This window comes from Cyprinus carpio, chromosome A17 (assembly GCF_018340385.1).
Source record: "Cyprinus carpio isolate SPL01 chromosome A17, ASM1834038v1, whole genome shotgun sequence".
Classification (NCBI taxonomy): Eukaryota; Metazoa; Chordata; class Actinopteri; order Cypriniformes; family Cyprinidae; genus Cyprinus; species Cyprinus carpio.
This window is the reverse complement of record NC_056588.1, coordinates 1,395,426-1,414,935: the sequence shown is the minus strand read 5'-3', so window position 1 is coordinate 1,414,935 and position 19,510 is coordinate 1,395,426. Positions and strand designations below refer to the sequence as shown.

General features: G+C 38.0%; 2 protein-coding genes and 1 pseudogene across 2 annotated transcripts in view; all 3 read left to right on the top strand.

Annotated features, from left to right (window-relative positions):
• Nucleotides 1–316, top strand: part of LOC109052482 (tyrosine-protein phosphatase non-receptor type 21-like) — a 26,650-nt gene extending 26,334 nt beyond the window's left edge. The window contains 1 exon segment of the mRNA XM_042773460.1: nt 1–316. This exon segment is cut by the window's left edge and continues 1,002 nt beyond it. The gene's annotated coding sequence lies outside the window, so the exon portion shown is untranslated.
• A 4,188-nt stretch (nt 317–4,504) lies between these two features.
• Nucleotides 4,505–7,512, top strand: LOC109052487 (zona pellucida sperm-binding protein 3-like). Its single transcript, XM_042773470.1, has 8 exons — nt 4,505–5,077; nt 5,316–5,434; nt 5,517–5,620; nt 5,689–5,866; nt 6,663–6,780; nt 6,863–6,945; nt 7,006–7,094; nt 7,167–7,512. The coding sequence occupies exons 1-8, from the start codon at nt 4,541–4,543 to the stop codon at nt 7,244–7,246; spliced, it is 1,308 nt and encodes a 435-aa protein (XP_042629404.1). The 5' UTR covers nt 4,505–4,540; the 3' UTR covers nt 7,247–7,512.
• A 4,738-nt stretch (nt 7,513–12,250) lies between these two features.
• Nucleotides 12,251–15,041, top strand: LOC109052486 (annotated as a pseudogene).
• The last annotated feature ends 4,469 nt before the right edge of the window (nt 15,042–19,510 follow it).

The following is a 19,510-nucleotide window of genomic DNA, read 5'->3' as shown; positions in this document are numbered from 1 at the left end:
TACCAAAGAGTTTTCAGCATATCGAGTTCTTTGAGTCTTAAAACACTGTGAAACTGCATTGTCCATTCTGTTTGCAGAGGATTCATTATCATTAGGCCCTTTGTGTTTTAATTTGAATTGCATACTGGTTATTTACGATAAAGCAGTGCAGACTGATGCTACATTCCACCATAATGGTGCTGTTGCTTGTTCTTAAAGAAATAGTTTACATTTGCTGAAAATGTACTGAATTTGGATAAATCCATCACTTGCTCAGCAGTGGAACCACCAGCTGTTTGGACTCTCATTCTGACGGCACCCATTCACTGCAGAGCATCCATTGAGTAAGTGATGCAATGCTACATTTCTCTAAATTTGAAGAAGAAACAAACTCCTCTACATCTTGGATGAGCTGAGGGTGAGCACATTATAAGCAAATTTTCATTTTTAGTAAACTATTGCTTTAAACCCAAACATATATGCAGCGTCCCGTTCAAACAAAGACTTGGTGTAATTTTTTTATTTATTTTTTTTTTTTTTTTTTTTGAGTTTTAGATGATTCATCGTGACGGTCGTTTACAATTTATTGAAAGTATACAATTTTTGTGGAGCCAAATTTTTCCATGGGTGAGTTGCACAGAAACGCCCAAGTCATATTTCACTACAAAACTCACAAGAAAAAAGCAGTGCAATTTGAGTAAAAAAAAAAAAAACTTTGTAAAGTGCATTTGAAAGTATTTGTTGTACTGAATTTATTTTATTGTGTGCAGAAAGGATGATGTATTACTGAATTAAAGTAATGAGGATGAGATTTATTTCACCTGACCGTAATGAGAATTTGAGCCAAATAGTTGCTTAATTGTTATTAAAAAAGGCAGAAAGGTTCAATTGTCCCAGAATCGGCTAAAATATAAAATTAATTATATATTTTTTCTTTTGATTTCGGGCTGAAATATGATTAAAACTGTTCTTGTTAAGAGTAACTCTCTCTATTCAGTTCGGACTTGTGCCTAAAACAATAGCAGTGTGTCCTTGTTGGGTTTTGGCTAAACTGTAAAATACAATTTTTTTTTATTGCGAAGGACAATCACTTTTTCACATTATACTGTGCATCTGAATATCAGGAACCATTCATTTAAAAACTGAACATCCACAAGGTGAGTTCCTTCAACACAATGGTTTAATCAGCATTTATCCGTCATTACTATGAGGTAAAAGTCATTTAAGTGTTTTGGAGTAAATGGTTATAAAAGCACAATGTCTGTCTCAAACCTTTTCATAATTCATGTTGAGTTTTGTTGGGTTAGATTTAGACAAACTGCTGCCATGTTTGAGGTTTGCTGATGTGAGTGGACTGTGATCAGTGTTCATCTGAACTGGAAAAACTGAACCTAAAGACAGTTAATGAACAAAGCTGAAAAAGCCTTCTCAGAGCTGCTTTTTGGAATACAGGTTTATTAATAAGCAGATACTGTTTATATTGCTGATTTTAAGTGTTATTAACTTTTAACCACATTACATTTGAAGCTAGTAAAACTGCTGTTTACCCCAGATGGATTCTCATCTGTTTTGGTTGTGCAGAGCGAGATCTCAGCCTCCGCTGCTGCCTCCATCATCATGAGTGATGTACAGCTGTCAGAAGAGCTAAATTATATCCCATTGTAAACAACTATATTTTTCAATCAGAAAATAAATGTTCTTAATTGTTAAAGTAATGATTTGTGGCTATCTTTTTTCATGGTTTAAAGTTTTTACACAGTACAGATATGACAGCATTGACAAACTTGCATTAAAATGTTATTTTAGTATTAGATGCTATTATAGTATTAATTTGAAATGCTTATATATGTTTATTTATATTTATAAATATTTATAGTATTGATTTTAATTAGCTTTGAAATGTATATATTCATTTAAGTTTGTCATTTTTTTCTTTTTTATATTTCTATTGCTTTCATTTATTTTTAAGCATTTTTTATTTTAGTTTGGTTTTAGTTGTTTTAGTATTAAACAAGTTTTGACAATTGTTTTAATAAAAACAAAGTTACTACATGTACCTGTTCATGTTTTTATGAAGTGTTAAAAATTAAATTGATTCTGCAAATCAACCCATTTTATTGTTCTAAATGTATAATTTGATAGGAAAATAATTGATTTCACTTACACAGGTCCTTCTCAAAAAATTAGCATATTGTGATAAAAGTTCATTATTTTCCATAATGTAATGATAAAAATTAAACTTTCATATATTTTAGATTCATTGCACACCAACTGAAATATTTCAGGTCTTTTATTGTTTTAATACTGATGATTTTGGCATACAGCTCATGAAAACCCAAAATTCCTATCTCAAAAAATTAGCATATATCATCTGACCAATAAAAGAAAAGTGTTTTTAATACAAAAAAAGTCAACCTTCAAATAATTATGTTCAGTTATGCACTCAATACTTGGTCGGGAATCCTTTTGTAGAAATGACTGCTTCAATGCGGCGTGGCATGGAGGCAATCAGCCTCTGGCACTGCTGAGGTGTTATGGAGGCCCAGGATGCTTCGATAGCGGCCTTAAGCTCATCCAGAGTGTTGGGTCTTGCGTCTCTCAACTTTCTCTTCACAATATCCCACAGATTCTCTATGGGGTTCAGGTCAGGAGAGTTGGCAGGCCAATTGAGCACAGTAATACCATGGTCAGTAAACCATTTACCAGTGGTTTTGGCACTGTGAGCAGGTGCCAGGTCGTGCTGAAAAACGAAATCTTCATCTCCATAAAGCTTTTCAGCAGATGGAAGCATGAAGTGCTCCAAAATCTCCTGATAGCTAGCTGCATTGACCCTGCCCTTGATAAAACACAGTGGACCAACACCAGCAGCTGACATGGCACCCCAGACCATCACTGACTGTGGGTATTTGACACTGGACTTCAGGCATTTTGGCATTTCCTTCTCCCCAGTCTTCCTCCAGACTCTGGCACCTTGATTTCCGAATGACATGCAAAATTTGCTTTCATCCGAAAAAAAGTACTTTGGACCACTGAGCAACAGTCCAGTGCTGCTTCTCTGTAGCCCAGGTCAGGCGCTTCTGCCGCTGTTTCAAAAGCACACGCCTGTGCACGGTGGCTCTGGATGTTTCTACTCCAGACTCAGTCCACTGCTTCCGCAGGTCCCCCAAGGTCTGGAATCGGTCCTTCTCCACAATCTTCCTCAGGGTCCGGTCACCTCTTCTCGTTGTGCAGCCTTTTTTGCCACACTTTTTCCTTCCCACAGACTTCCCACTGAGGTGCCTTGATACAGCACTCTGGGAACAGCCTATTCGTTCAGAAATTTCTTTCTGTGTCTTACCCTCTCGCTTGAGGGTGTCAATGATGACCTTCTGGACAGCAGTCAGGTCGGCAGTCTTACCCATGATTGCGGTTTTGAGTAATGAACCAGGCTGGGAGTTTTTAAAAGCCTCAGGAATCTTTTGCAGGTGTTTAGAGTTAATTAGTTGATTCAGATGATTAGGTTAATAGCTCGTTTAGAGAACCTTTTCATGATATGCTAATTTTTTGAGATAGGAATTTTGGGTTTTCATGAGCTGTATGCCAAAATCATCAGTATTAAAACAATAAAAGACCTGAAATATTTCAGTTGGTGTGCAATGGATCTAAAATATATGAAAGTTTAATTTTTATCATTACATTATGGAAAATAATGAACTTTTATCACAATATGCTAATTTTTTGAGAAGGACCTGTATCTCCACTGTATCCCAGCAGCCACAAGAGAGCGTCATGTTTCATGTGATGGTTTTGTGGATGCATCAAAATGTATTGTTGGAATAATCTTAAAGATGGATGGATTTTAAGAGAATCACAGCGCTGTCTCAGAAAATTCTAAAACGTTTCAGTCATTGTTAGATGTGGAGATTTAATAGATCTAACATATATATAGTTCCTTAATCTTTCTAAAAAAAAAATGTTAGCAATATACTGATGAATCTCTTTCACTGTGAAATCTCCAGACATTACAGGGATTGACATGCACTGAAGGAAAAATTCACAATGAAGAGTAAAAAAGGATGATAATGTTTAGGCCCACTTATCGTACCTGAACAATTACAGGTGACTTCTGAGCTGCTTAGCCCCTCCCATCTTGCCAATTTACTAATATTTTCCTTTCTACTCATTTATATGAGTAAATCACTGCTGCTTCAAATCGTATTTAGGTATATATGATGTTACCATTAATCCATAGTGACCATACTAAAAACTAAATATTAATGAATATTTATGAGTATTAATTAATCCTTTTTTATGAACTTTCTATAATGGAAAACTGTTAAACGTTTCTTAATAAAATAGTGAGCAAACGAAGATTAAAATCTCAGATCCACATGGAGCTTTCTATTGGTTAGTGATGTTCTTGACTGTTCTCAATTGGTGATGAATAAACTCTACAAGCCCAGAGGAGAATCAAAGTTAATCAGTTAAGCTGAAAGGGGAGGAGCCACCTTAATTCAAAGCTCTACTAAATAGCAAAGCCAACACTCATGTGTATTTGAGTCTTGTACCAAAGTTTGTTAGAATGGGCTTCTTGCAAGGTGTGTTAGTGTTGGTTGTGATTGTGGCTTTTGACCTGAAGAATGCATGGGGAAGTTTGAGATACAGTCAAAGTCCAAGCATCATGAAGCCGCAATCAGCTCCAGCTTCCAGAGGTCCTGTTCTTTCTTCTCAAGGGCTTTTGAATCCTTTCCAAAAGGCTTCTCAGTTTCAGAGTTTTGACTCCAGAAAATTTGCACAAGAGCCTCTTGGTTCTCAGGAGAAGCAGCTGATGCAGGGTCCAGTCAAGCCTTTGGACTGGAAGTTTCCCATCGTTCCGGAGGTGCCAAGGGAGTTGGCGGTGAACTTCCAGTTGAGGCAACCTGTGACTCCCAGTAGTGTAGCTGTTCAGTGCAGTGAGAACCGGGTTCATGTGGAGGTGAAGAAGGATTTGTTTAGCAATGGTCAGCTGATCCAGCCATCTGGTTTGTCTATGGGAGGCTGTCCTGTTGTCCGTGAGGACTCTGCCTCTGGGGTGCTCATCATTGAATATGAACTACAGGACTGCAATAGTGTGCTGATGGTAAGAACTGTTGAGTCTTACTGGATTAACCAATGAGAGTTTCTTCATAGGTGTCAATTGTTACTTGATTGTTTAACATCCACAGAACTATGTTTCTTTTAAAAGCTGATAACTAAAAGCTGCTTTGGGGAACCAAAAGTACTTCTATGGCATGGCTGCCAAAAACACCATTTTGAAAATCTTATTTAAGAGTGTAGTTGATGTGAACCCACTTGGTAACAACTTCCATCTCTCTCAGATGACTGAGAATGAGCTTGTCTACACCTTTGCTCTTACCTACACTCCTGTGGCATTTGCTGGCACTCCGATAATCCGTGCTGAGGGTGCACTTGTTGGTGTTCAATGCCACTATCAAAGGTAAGTGACCAGATGTGACTCAGCAATGTTTCTTGTGGTGTTGCAACTGGAAGGTTGTTTTTGGTATCTCCTTGAACTGCAGGTTATTTAATGTGAGCAGTAATACCTTGAAGCCAACTTGGGTCCCTTATGCCTCAACGGAGGTTGGCGAGGACCTCTTGCAGTTCTCTCTGAACCTCATGATGGGTTTGTGCAGTGTTAGATCTTAAGCCTTGTGAATGTGGCTGTGCCTAAACTGTTCTTTCCTCTTGCAGATGACTGGTCCTCTCAGAGGCCTTCAAACGTGTACTACTTGGGTGACATTATTAATATAGAGGCATCCGTGAAGGTGTACAACCATGTCCCACTGCGTGTGTTTGTGGATAGCTGTGTGGCCACCCGAGTACCTGATGTGAATTCTGTTCCGAGATATTCCTTCATTGAGAATCATGGGTAAAGTCATGTTACTTCATTCTCTAGAACTGATTAAGTTTGTTCAGTGAGCACTTGGTCACTGAGAATTGGTGTGAGTCAAGTGACTAGGTTTAGTTCCTCTTGTTAAATGCTTTTTGTTGTCACTGAATAACTATCCCAATGTTCATACTATCATCCAAAATGGTATGTGAGATTAAAATTTGACTGGAAGCAAAGCATGTTGAAAAGCGTATGCCAAAAGTCCCTGGATGTTCCATGTACCTGTGTGCACTCTAATGGCTAATGTTGCCCACAATCCTTTGTGCTCTGGGTAGGAATTGGTTTAGATCTACAAATGTGGGCAACTGGTTGACACGTCAATTTAAAGGGGTTTGAGTTGCTAATCATCATTTTAACCTGTTAAAGTGCAATTTAACCTCCATAAACATGTTTGGGCATTAACATTTAAATGCAAAAGTTAGCAGAGTTCATCGTGGGAAGACCGTGCCTGGCAGATCAACATGGTACTCTTCTCTCCAGTATGGTAGGAAGTTACTTTTAAATGTGGAGGATGTTAACTATGGTGACAGGCCAGTTTAGTGACCGGTTACATGTAACTATGCTACAGCAGTCTGTTAAAGATGCAATGGTGTGGTAGTTTGTCCCGAAGTGTAGTACCGCAGGTAGCCACATTTGGATGCAGCATGGGTCATGGCACTTGATGCATGAAGCTGGTTCTTGAGCTGCTCTTTAACCACATTGTCCCTGAGAATTGGTAAGATCTGGGAACTTGATGCTACAGAGACGACTGAGTTCTTTGTCACCACTCTATCAGGTGCTTTGTGGATGCCAAGGCTACAGCTTCCAGCTCCCGCTTCATGCCTCGAACCCAGGAAGACAAGATCCGGTTCCAGCTGGAAGCCTTCATGTTTCAGGGAGGAGACAGTCCTTCTGTACGTGTCATGTTGAATGAATCTGACTTCTCTTCCCATCTGCTTTGGTTTTGTGACCTCTCACTTGTGGTGTCTCTTGCAGATCTACATAACATGTACTGTGAAGGCCACTGTTGCTTCTGCACCCAGTGATGCTCTCCACAAATCCTGTTCCTTCTCCAACGGGTATGTTCATGCTGCTTAAGAACACTGTGAAGGTGCTGTGTCTGATTTTTCTTGTTGCAGGTGGCTTGCTGCTGATGGGAACCACCAGGCTTGTGGTTGCTGTGACTCAACATGTGGTCCTGGTGTTGGAAGTGCTGCTCCTATTGGGGGTAGGTAGCTACTTTAAGGTTGCTTTTGACCCTTCATGTGCTCTACTTAACTTGGGTATTTGCTTTTTCTAGGTGTTCAGTGGGAAGGCAATGCCTCACTCGGTCCTGTAATGGTTAAAGAGCGACAGAAGACTTTAGCTGGACTTCAGTAAATGAGAGAACCTATTACTGGCTCTCAATAAAGTGAACCCTATTCTTGTTTCTGCTTTTCTTGTCTAGTTTAACCAGTTGATTTGTGCTATGAATGTGGGGAAACTGGTAGTCATACTGTCCCTTTTCTCTTTCTAGAAAAGCTCACTTCTCAGTAGGGAAGTTAACTTGTCCTTTAAAGAGACCTACTGTGAAGTTGGTTTAAACTCAGTTTAAAGAATTAAGTGGAATTTGTTGCCCATGATGCTATAAATTGTTCTGCCAATCAGTCTCTGCCCCAAGAGTTTCACTTGAACACCCACTTCCCCAAAGCACTGCAGATATTTTGTATGCATCTTGTGTTGTGAACTACAGGTGCATCTTAAATTAGAATATCATGGAAGTTATTTTGGTAATTTAATTCAAAAGCAAATATTTGAGATTTGTGCACAAACTGAAATAATTCAAGAGGTTTTTTTAATTCTGATAGTTACGGCTTACAGCTTCAGAAAAATTCAGTATCTCAAAATTGGAATATTCCATTTTGAGCAAGATTAGTAAATACTGGGTACCTCCTAGGCTAGTTTAGCACATGCAACCACAATAATGGGACTGACTTGTCCAGAAGATCATTGACACCCTCCACAAGGAGGGTAAGTCACAGAAGGTCATTGCTAAAAGGGCTGGCTGATCAGAGTGCTGTATCAAGATATATTCATAGAAATTTGACCGGAGGGAAAAGGTGCACAAGCAACGGGAATGACCACAGCCTTGGGAAGATTGTCAGGAAATATTCAAGAACTTGGGAGAGCTTCACAAGGAGTGGACTGAAGCCGGGGTCAGCGCATCAAGAGTCCCCACGCTCAGACGTCTTCAGGAAAAGGGCTAAAACTGTCACATTCCTAGAACCAAGCCACTCCTGAACCGGAAAAAAAGTCAGAAGCATTTCACCTGGGGTAAAGAGAAAGAACTGGACTTGCTCAGTGGTCCAAAGTCCTCTTTTCAAATGAAAGTAAATTTACCCTTTCATTTGGAAATCAAGGTCTGGAGGAAGACTGAAGAGGCACAGAATCCAAAGTCCAGTGTGAAGTTTCTGAAGTCAGTGGTGCCGTGATGTTTGTTGGTGTTGGTCCATTATGTTTTATCAAGTCCAAAGTCAATGCAGCCATCTACCAGGAGATTTTGGAGCACTTTATGCTTCCATCTGCTGACAAGATTTATGTACAAACCCGATTCCAAAAAAGATGGGACACTGTACAAATTGTATGTAAAGGAATGGAATAATTTACAAATCTCATAAACTTATATTTTATTCACAATAGAATATAGATAACATATAAAATGTTGAAAGTGAGACATTAAGGAACAGCTGGAGGACCAATTTGCAACTTATTAGGTCAATTGGCAACATGATTGGGTATAAAAAGAGCCTCTCAGAGTGGCAGTGTCTCTCAGAAATCAAGATGGGCAGAGGATCACCAATCCCCCCAATGCTGCGGCGAAAAATAGTGGAGCAATATCAGAAAGGAGTTTTTTTTAGAGAAAAATTGCAAAGAGTTTGAAGTTATTATCATCTACAGTGCATAATATCATCCAAAGATTCAGAGAATCTGGAACAATCTCTGTGCTTTAGGGTCAAGGGCGGAAAACCATACTGGATGCCCGTGATCTCCGGGCCCTTAGACGGCACTGCATCACATACAGGAATGCTACTGTAATGGAAATCACAACATGGGCTCAGGAATACTTCCAGAAAACATTGTCGGTGAACACAATCCACCGTGCCATTCGCCGCTACCGTCTTGGCAGACGAATCAAAATTTGAAGTTATTTTTGGAAAACTGGGACGCCATGTCATCCGGACTAAAGAGGACAAGGACAACCCAAGTTGTTATCAGCGCTCAGTTCAGAAGACTGCATCTCTGATGGTATGGGGTTGCATGAGTGCATGTGGCATGGGCAGCTTACACATCTGGAAAGGCACCATCAATGCTGAAAGGTATATCCAAGTTCTAGAACAACATATGCTCCCATCCAGATGTTGTCTCTTTCAGGGGAGACCTTGCATTTTCCAACATAACAATGCCAGACCACATACTGCATCAATTACAACATCATGGCTGCATAGAAGAAGGATCCTGGTACTGAAATGGCCAGCCTGCAGTCCAGATCTTTCACCCATAGAAAACATTTGGCGCATCATAAAGAGGAATATGCGACAAAGAAGACAGTTGAGCAACTAGAAGACTGTGTTAGACAAGAATGGGACAACATTAATGTTTCTAAACCATTCCTGTGTGTGTGTGTGCACTTGGAAAATGCAGAGCAACTTTCGAGTCCAACTTTTTTGATACCATTAAATTCAAAAGAGCAACTTGTCTCCTCATTCCCCAGACGTTTATAGACTGTTATAAAAGGAAGAGGGGATGCCACACAGTGGTACATATGGCCTTGTCCCAACTTTTTTGAGATGTGTTGATGCCATGAAATTTAAAATCAATTTATTTTTCCCTTAAAAAGATACATTTTCTCAGTTTAAACATTTGATATGTAATCTATGTTGTATTCTGAATAAAATTATTGAAATTTGAAACTTCCACATTGCATTCCGTTTTTATTCACAATTTGTACAGTGTCCCAACTTTTTTGGAATCTGGTTTGTAAAACAAACAAAAAACGTGTATTAAAGTGCAATTAAAAGTATTTGTTGTACTGAATTTAATGTATTGTGTGCAGAAAGGACGATGTATTATTGAATTAAAGTAATGAGGGTGATCACCTGACCGTAATGAGAATTTGAACCAAATAGTTGCTTAATTGTTATGAAAAAGGCAGAAAGATTTAATTGTCCCAGAATCGACTAAAATATAAAATTAATTCTTTTTTTTCTTTTGATTTCGGGCTGAAATATGATTAAAACTGTTCTTGTTAAGAGTAACTCTCTCTATTCAGTTCTGACTTGTGCCTAAAACAAAAGCAGTGTGTCCTTGTTGGGATTGGCTAAAGTAAAATATTTTTTTTTTTTTTTTTTTATTGCGAAGGACAATCACTTTATCACATTATACTGTGCATCTGAATATGAGGAACCATTCATTTAAAAACTGAACATCCACAGGGTGAGTTCCTTCAACACAATGGTTTAATCAGCATTTATCCGTCATTACTATGAGGTAAACGTCATTTAAGTGTTTTGGAGTAAATGGTTATAAAAGCACAATGTCTGTCTCAAACATTTTCATAGTTCATGTTGAGTTTTGTTGGGTTAGATTTAGTGAGTGAGTGACGTGACATTCAGCCATGTTGGTGAGGTTTGCTGATGTGAGTGGAGAGCAATGAACACAAACCCGGTGATCAGTGTCGATCATCTGAACTGGAAAAACTGAACCACGACTAAAGCTGCCACAGTGGACTAATGAACAAAAACTGAAAAAGACAATTAATGAACAAAGCTATAAAAGCCTTCTCAGAGCTGCTTTTTGGAATACATGTATATTAATAAGCAGATACTGTTTATATTGCTGATTTTAAAACTTATAAACACTTAACAACTTAACATTCTAATAAAACTAAAACTGCTGTTTACCCCAGATGGATTCTCATCTGTTTTGGTTGTGCAGAGCGAGATCTCAGCCTCCGCTGCTGCCTCCATCATCATGAGTGATGTACAGCTGTCAGAAGAGCTAAATTATATCCCATTGTAAACAACTATATTTTTCATTCAGAAAATAAATGTTCTAAATTTTTAAAGTTATGATTTGTGACTATCTTTTTTCATGTTTTAAAGTTTTTACACAGTACAGATATGACAGCATTGACAAACTTGCATTAAATAATGTTATTTTAGCATTAGATGCTATTATAGTATTAATTTGAAATGCTTATATATGTTTATTTATATTTATAAATATTTATATTTATAGTATTGATTTTAATTAGCTTTGAAATGTATATATTCAAGTTTGCCATTTTTTTCTTTTTAATATTTCTATTGCTTTCATTTATTTTTAAGCATTTTTTTTATTTTACTTTAGTTTTAGTCATTTTAGTATTAAACAAGTTTTGACAAATGTTTTAATTAAAAAAGTTACTACATGTACCTGTTCATGTTTCTATGAAGTGTTAAAAATTAAATTGATTCTGCAAATCAACCCATTTTATTGTTCTATGTATAATTTGACAGGAAAATAACTGATTTCACTTAATTGTAATGTAATTGATTGATCACTTGATTTCTCCACTGTATCCCAGCAGCCACAAGAGAGCGTCATGTTTCATGTGATGGTTTTGTGGATGCATCAAAATGTATTGTTGGAATAATCTTAAAGATGGATGGATTTTAAGAGAATCACAGCGCTGTCTCAGAACATCTAAAAAGTTTCAGTCATTGTTAGATGTGGAGACTTAATACATCTAACATATTTCTTGTTCCTTAATCTATCTATAAAGAAAATGTTAGCAATATACTGATGAATCTTTTTCACTGTGAAATCTCCAGACATTACAGGGATTGACATGCACTGAAGGAAAAATTCACAATGAAGAATAAAAAAAAGAATAAAGGCCCATAGGGGCCCACTTATCGTACATGAACAATTACAGGTGACTTCCAAGCTGCTTAGTCCCTCCCATTTTGACAATTTACTAATATTTTCCTTTCTACTCATTTATATGAGTAAATCACTGCTGCTTCAAATTGTATTTAGGTACATATGATGTTACCATTAATCCATAGTGACCATACTAAAAATTAAACTAAATATTATAAATGAATATTTATGAGTATTAATTAATATTTTTTTATGAACTATCTATAATGGAAAACTGTTAAACGTTTCTTAAAACAGTGAGCAAACGAAGATTAAAATCTCAGATCCACATGAAGCTTTCTATTGGTTAGTGATGTTCTTGACTGTTCTCAATTGGTGATGAATAAACTTTACAAGCCCAGAGAAGAATCAAAGTTAATTAATTAAGCTGAAAGGGGAGGAGCCACCTTAATTCAATGCTCTACTAAATAGCAAAGCCAACACTGATGGGTATTGGAGCATTGTGCCAAAGTTCATCAGAATGGGCTTCTTGCAAGGTGTGTTAGTGTTGGTTGTGATTGTGGCTTTTGACCTGAAGAATGCATGGGGAAGTTTGAGAGACAGTCAAAGTCCAAGCATCATGAAGCCGCAATCAGCTCCAGCTTCCAGAGGTCCTGTTCTTTCTTCTCAAGGGTTCTTGAATCCTTTCCAAAAGGCTTCTCAGTTTCAGAGTTTTGACTCCAGAAAATTTGCACAAGATCCTCTTGGTTCTCAGGAGAAGCAGCTGATGCAGGGTCCAGTCAAGCCTTTGGACTGGAGGTTTCCCATCATTCCAGAGGTGCCAAGGGAGTTGGCGGTGAACTTCCAGTTGAGGCAACCTGTAACTCCCAGTAGTGTAGCTGTTCAGTGTAGTGAGAACCGGGTTCCATGTGGAGGTGAAGAAAGATTTGTTTAGCAATGGTCAGCTGATCCAGCCATCTGGTTTGTCTATGGGAGGCTGTCCTGTTGTCCGTGAGGACTCCTGCCTCCGGGGTGCTCATCTTTGAATATGAACTACAGGACTGCAATAGTGTGCTGATGGTAAGAACTGTTGAGTCTTACTGGATTAACCAATAAGAAAGTTTCTTCATAGGTGTCAATTGTTACTTGATTGTTTAACATCCACAGAACTATCTTTCTTTTAAAAGCTGATAACTAAAAGCTGCTTTGGGGAACCAAAAGTACTTCTATGGCATGGCTGCTAAAACACCATTTTGAACATCTTATTTAAGAGTGTAGTTGATGTGAACCCACTTGGTAACAACTTCCATCTCTCTCAGATGACTGAGAATGAGCTTGTCTACACCTTTGCTCTTACCTACACTCCTGTGGCATTTGCTGGCACTCCGATTACCCGTGCTGAGGGTGCACTTGTTGGTGTTCAATGCCACTATCAAAGGTAAGTGACCAGATGTGACTTTCAGCAATGTTTCTTGTGGTGTTGCAACTGGAAGGTTGTTTTTGGTATCTCCTTGAACTGCAGGTTATTTAATGTGAGCAGTAATGCCTTGAATCCAAATTGGGTCCCTTATGCCTCAACGGAGGTTGGCGAGGACATCTTGCAGTTCTCCCTGAACCTCATGATGGGTTTGTGCAGTGTTTGATCTTAAGCCTTGTGAATGTGGCTGTGCCTAAACTGTTCTTTCCTCTTGCAGATGACTGGTCCTCTCAGAGGCCTTCAAACGTGTACTACTTGGGTGACATTATTAATATTGAGGCATCCGTGAAGGTGTACAACCACGTCCCACTGCGTGTGTTTGTGGATAGCTGTGTGGCCACCCGAGTACCTGATGTGAATTCTGTTCCGAGATATTCCTTCATTGAGAATCATGGGTAAAGTCATTACTTTATTCTCTAGAACTGATTAAGTTTGTTCAGTGAGCACTTGGTCACTGAGAATTGGGGTGAGTCAAGTGACTAGGTTTAGTTCCTCTTGGTAAGTGCTTTTTGTTGTCACTGAATAACTATCCCAATGTTCATACTATCATCCTAAATGGTATGTGAGATTAAAATTTGTCTGGAAGCATAGCATGTTGAAAAGCGTATGCCAAAAGTCCCTGGATGTTCCATGTACCTGTGTGCACTCTAATGGCTAATGTTGCCCACAATCCTTTGTGCTCTGGGTAGGCATTGGTTCAGACCTACAAATGTGGGCAACTGGTTGACACGTCGATTTAAAGGGTTTGAGTTGCTAATCATCATTTTTAACCTGTTAAAGTGCAATTTAACCTTCATAAACATGTTTGGGAATTAACATTTAAATGCATGCAAAAGAGTTCATCGTGGGAAGACCGTGGCTGGCAGATCAACATGGTACTCTTCTTTCCAGTATGGTAGGAAGTTACACTTTTAAATGTGGAGGATGTTAACTATGGTGACAGGCCAGTTTAGTGACCAGTTACATGTAACTATGCAACAGCAGTCTGTTAAAGATGCAATGGTGTGGTAGTTTGTCCTGAAGTGTAGTACTGCAGGTAGCCACATTGGAATGCAGCACGGGTCATGGCACTTGATGCATGAAGCTGGTTCTTGAGCTGCTCTTTAACCACATTGTCCCTGAGAATTGGTAAGCTCTGGGAACTTGATGCTACAGAGACGACATGGAGTTCTTTGTCACCACTCTATCAGGTGCCTTGTGGATGCCAAGGCTACAGCTTCCAGATCCAGCTTCATGCCTCGAACCCAGGAAGACAAGATCCGGTTCCAGCTGGAGGCCTTCATGTTTCAGGGAGGAGACAGTCCTTCTGTATGTGTTATGTTAAATGAATCTGACTTCTCTTCCCATCTGCTTTGGTTTTGTGAACTCTCACTTGTGGTGTCTCTTGCAGATCTACATAACATGTACTGTGAAGGCCACTATTGCTTCTGCACCCAGTGATGCTCTCCACAAATCCTGTTCCTTCTCCAACGGGTATGTTCATGCTGCTTAAGAACACTGTCAAGGTGCTGTGTCTAATTTTTCTTGTTGCAGGTGGCTTGCTGCTGATGGGAACCACCAGGCTTGTGGTTGCTGTGACTCAACATGTGGTCCTGGTGTTGGAAGTGCTGCTCCTATTGGGGGTAGGTAGCTACTTTAAGGTTGCTTTTGACATTTCATGTGCTCTACTTAACTTGGGTATTTGCTTTTTCTAGGTGTTCAGTGGGAAGGCAATGCCTCACTCGGTCCTGTAATGGTTAAAGAGCGACAGAAGACTTTAGCTGGACTTCAGTAAATGAGAACCTACTGCTAGCTTTCAATAAATGGAAAACCCTATTCTTGTTTCTGCTTTTCTTGTCTGGTTTAACCAGTTGATTTGTGCTGTACATGTGGGGAAATTGGTAGTCATACTGTCCCTTTTCTTTCTAGAAAAGCTCACTTCTCAGTAGGGAAGTTAACTTCTTTAAAGAGACCTACTGTGAAGTTGGTTTAAAGAATTAAGTGGAATCTGTTGCCCATGATGCTATAAATTGTTCTGCCAATCAGTCTCTGCCCCAAGAGTTTCACTTGAACACCCACTTCCCCAAAGCACTGCAGATATTTTGTATGCATCTTATGTTGTGAACTACAGGTGCATCTTAAATTAGAATATCATGGAGGTTATTTTGGTAATTTAATTCAAAAGCAAATATTTGAGATTTGTGCACAAACTGAAATTCAAGAGGTTTTTTTTTTTTTTTTTTTTTTTTTTTTTTAATTCTGATGGTTACGACTTACAGCTTCAGAAAAATTAATTCAGTATCTCAAAATTGGAATATTCCATTTTGAGCTGGATAAGTAAATACTGGGTACCTCCTAGGCTAGTTTAGCACATGCAACCACAATGGGACTGACTTGTCCAGAAGATGATCATTGACACCCTCCACAAGGAGGATAAGCCACAGAAGGTCATTGCTAAAAGGGCTGGCTGATCAGAGTGCTGTATCAAGATATATTCATAGAAATTTGACTGGAGGGAAAAGGTGCACAAGCAATGGGGATGACCACAGCCTTGGGAAGATTGTCAGGAAATATTCAAGAACTTGGGAGAGCTTCACAAGGAGTGGACTGAAGCCGGGGTCAGTGCATCAAGAGTCCCCACGCTCAGACGTCTTCAGGAAAAGGGCTAAAACTGTCACATTCCTAGAACCAAGCCACTCCTGAACCAGAAAAAAAAAAGTCAGAAGCATTTCACCTGGGGTAAAGAGAAAGAACTGGACTTCCTCAGTGGTCCAAAGTCCTCTTTTCAAATGAAAGTAAATTTACCCTTTCATTTGGAAATCAAGGTCTGGAGGAAGACTGAAGAGGCACAGAATCCAAAGTCCAGTGTGAAGTTTCTGAAGTCAGTGGTGCCGTGATATCTGTTGGTGTTGGTCCATTATGTTTTATCAAGTCCAAAGTCAATGCAGACATCTACCAGGAGATTTTGGAGCACTTTATGCTTCCATCTGCTGACAAGATTTATGTACAAACCCGATTCCAAAAAAGTTGGGACACTGTACAAATTGTATGTAAAAAATGAATGGAATAATTTACAAATCTCATAAACTTATATTTTATTCACAATAGAATATAGATAACATATAAAATGTTGAAAGTGAGACATTAAGGAACAGCTGGAGGACCAATTTGCAATTTAGGTCAATTGGCAACATGATTGGGTATAAAAAGAGCCTCTCAGAGTGGCAGTGTCTCTCAGAAATCAAGATGGGCAGAGGATCACCAATCCCCCCAATGCTGCGGCAAAAAATAGTGGAGCAATATCAGAAAGGAGTTTTTTTTAGAGAAAAATTGCAAAGAGTTTGAAGTTATTATCATCTACAGTGCATAATATCATCCAAAGATTCAGAGAATCTGGAACAATCTCTGTGCGTTAGGGTCAAGGGCGGAAAACCATACTGGATGCCAGTGATCTTCGGGCCCTTAGATGGCACTGCATCACATACAGGAATGCTACTGTAATGGAAATCACAACATGGGCTCAGGAATACTTCCAGAAAACATTGTCGGTGAACACAATCCACTGTGCCATTCGCCGCTACCGTCTTGTCAGACGAATCAAAATTTGAAGTTCTTTTTGGAAAACTGGGACGCCGGACTAAAGAGGACAAGCACAACCCAAGTTGTTACCAGCGCTCAGTTCAGAAGCCTGCATCTCTGATGGTATGGGGTCGCATGAGTGCGTGTGGCATGGGCAGCTTACACATCTGGAAAGGCACCATCAATGCTGAAAGGTATATCCAAGTTCTACAACAACATATGCTCCCATCCAGACGTTGTCTCTTTCAGGGAAGACCTTGCTTTTTCCAACATGACAATGCCAGACCACATACTGCATCAATTACAACATCATGGCTGCATAGAAGAAGGATCCGGGTACTGAAATGGCCAGCCTGCAGTCCAGATCTTTCACCCATAAAAAACATTTGGCGCATCATAAAGAGGAATATGCGACAAAGACAGTTGAGCAACTAGAAGACTGTGTTAGACAAGAATGGGACAACATTCCTGTTTCTAAACTTGAGCAACTTGTCTCCTCATTCCCCAGACGTTTATAGACTGTTATAAAAGGAAGAGGGGATGCCACACAGTGGTACATATGGCCTTGTCCCAACTTTTTTGAGATGTGTTGATGCCATGAAATTTAAAATCAATTTATTTTTCCCTTAAAAAGATACATTTTCTCAGTTTAAACATTTGATATGTCATCTATGTTGTATTCTGAATAAAATTATTGAAATTTGAAACTTCCACATTGCATTCTGTTTTTATTCACAATTTATACAGTGTCCCAACTTTTTTGGAATCTGGTTTGTAAAACAAACAAAAAAACATTTGTATTAAAGTGCAATTAAAAGTATTTGTTGTACTGAATTTAACGTATTGTGTGCAGAAAGGACGATGTATGACTGAATTAAAGTAATGAGGATGAGATTTATTTTACCTGGCCGTAATGAGAATCTGAGCCAAATAGTTGCTTAATTGTTATGAAAAAAGGCAGAAAGGTTTAATTGTCCCAGAATCGACTAAAATATAAAATTAATTCTTTTTTTTCTTTTGATTTCGGGCTGAAATATGATTAAAACTGTTCTTGTTAAGAGTCACTCTCTCTATTCAGTTCTGACTTGTGCCTAAAACAAAAGCAGTGAGTCCATGTTGGGATTGGCTAAACTAAAATATTTTTTTTATTTTTTTTATTGCGAAGGACAATCACTTTATCACATTATACTGTGCATCTGAATATCAGGAACCATTCATTTAAAAACTGAACATCCACAGGGTGAGTTCCTTCAACACAATGGTTTAATCAGCATTTATCCATCATTACTATGAGGTAAAAGTCATTTAAGTGTTTTGGAGTAAATGGTTATAAAAGCACAATGTCTGTCTCAAACATTTTCATAATTCATGTTGAGTTTTGTTGGGTTAGATTTAGACGAACTGCTGCCATGTTTGAGGTTTGCTGATGTGAGTGGACTGTGATCAGTGTTCATCTGAACTGGAAAAACTGAACTTAAAGACAATTAATTAACAAAGCTTTTTGGAATACATGTATATTAATAAGCAGATACTGTTTACATTGCTGATTTTAAGAGTTATTAACTTTTAACCACGTTACATTTGAAGCTAGTAAAACTGCTGTTTACCCCAGATGGATTCTCATCTGTTTTGGTTGTGCAGAGCGAGATCTCAGCCTCCGCTGCTGCCTCCATCATCATGAGTGATGTACAGCTGTCAGAAGAGCTAAATTATATCCCATTGTAAACAAATATATTTTTCATTCAGAAAATAAATGTTGTAAATTTTTAAAGTTATGATTTGTGACTATCTTTTTTCATGGTTTAAAGTTTTTACACAGTACAGATATGACAGCATTGACAAACTTGCATTAAATATGTTATTTTAGCATTAGATGCTATTATAGTATTAATTTGAAATGCTTATATATGTTTATTTATATTTATAAATATTTATATTTATAGTATTGATTTTAATTAGATTTGAAATGTATATATTCAAGTTTGCCATTTTTTTCTTTTTAATATTTCTATTGCTTTCATTTATTTTTAAGCATTTTTTTTTATTTTACTTTAGTTTTAGTCATTTTAGTATTAAACAAGTTTTGACAATTGTTTTAATAAAAAAGTTACTACATGTACCTGTTCATGTTTCTATGAAGTGTTAAAAATTAAATTGATTCTGCAAATCAACCCATTTTATTGTTCTAAATGTATAATTTGATAGGAAAATAATTGATTTCACTTATATCTCCACTGTATCCCAGCAGCCACAAGAGAGCGTCATGTTTCATGTGATGGTTTTGTGGATGCATCAAAATGTATTGTTGGAATTATCTTAAAGATGGATGGATTTTAAGAGAATCACAGTGCTGTCTCAGAACATCTAAAAAGTTTCAGTCATTGTTAGATGTGGAGATTTAATACATCTAAAATATTTCTTGTTCCTTAATCCTTCTATAAAGAAAATGTTAGCAATATACTGATGAATCTTTTTCACTGTGAAATCTCCAGACATTACAGGGATTGACATGCACTGAAGGAAAAATTCACAATGAAGAATAAAAAAAAGAATAATAATGTTAAGGCCCACTTATTGCACATGAACAATTACAGGTGACTTCCAAGCTGCTTAGTCCCTCCCATTTTGACAATTTACTAATATTTTCCTTTCTACTCATTTATATGAGTAAATCACTGCTGCTTCAAATTGTATTTAAGTACATATGATGTTACCATTAATCCATA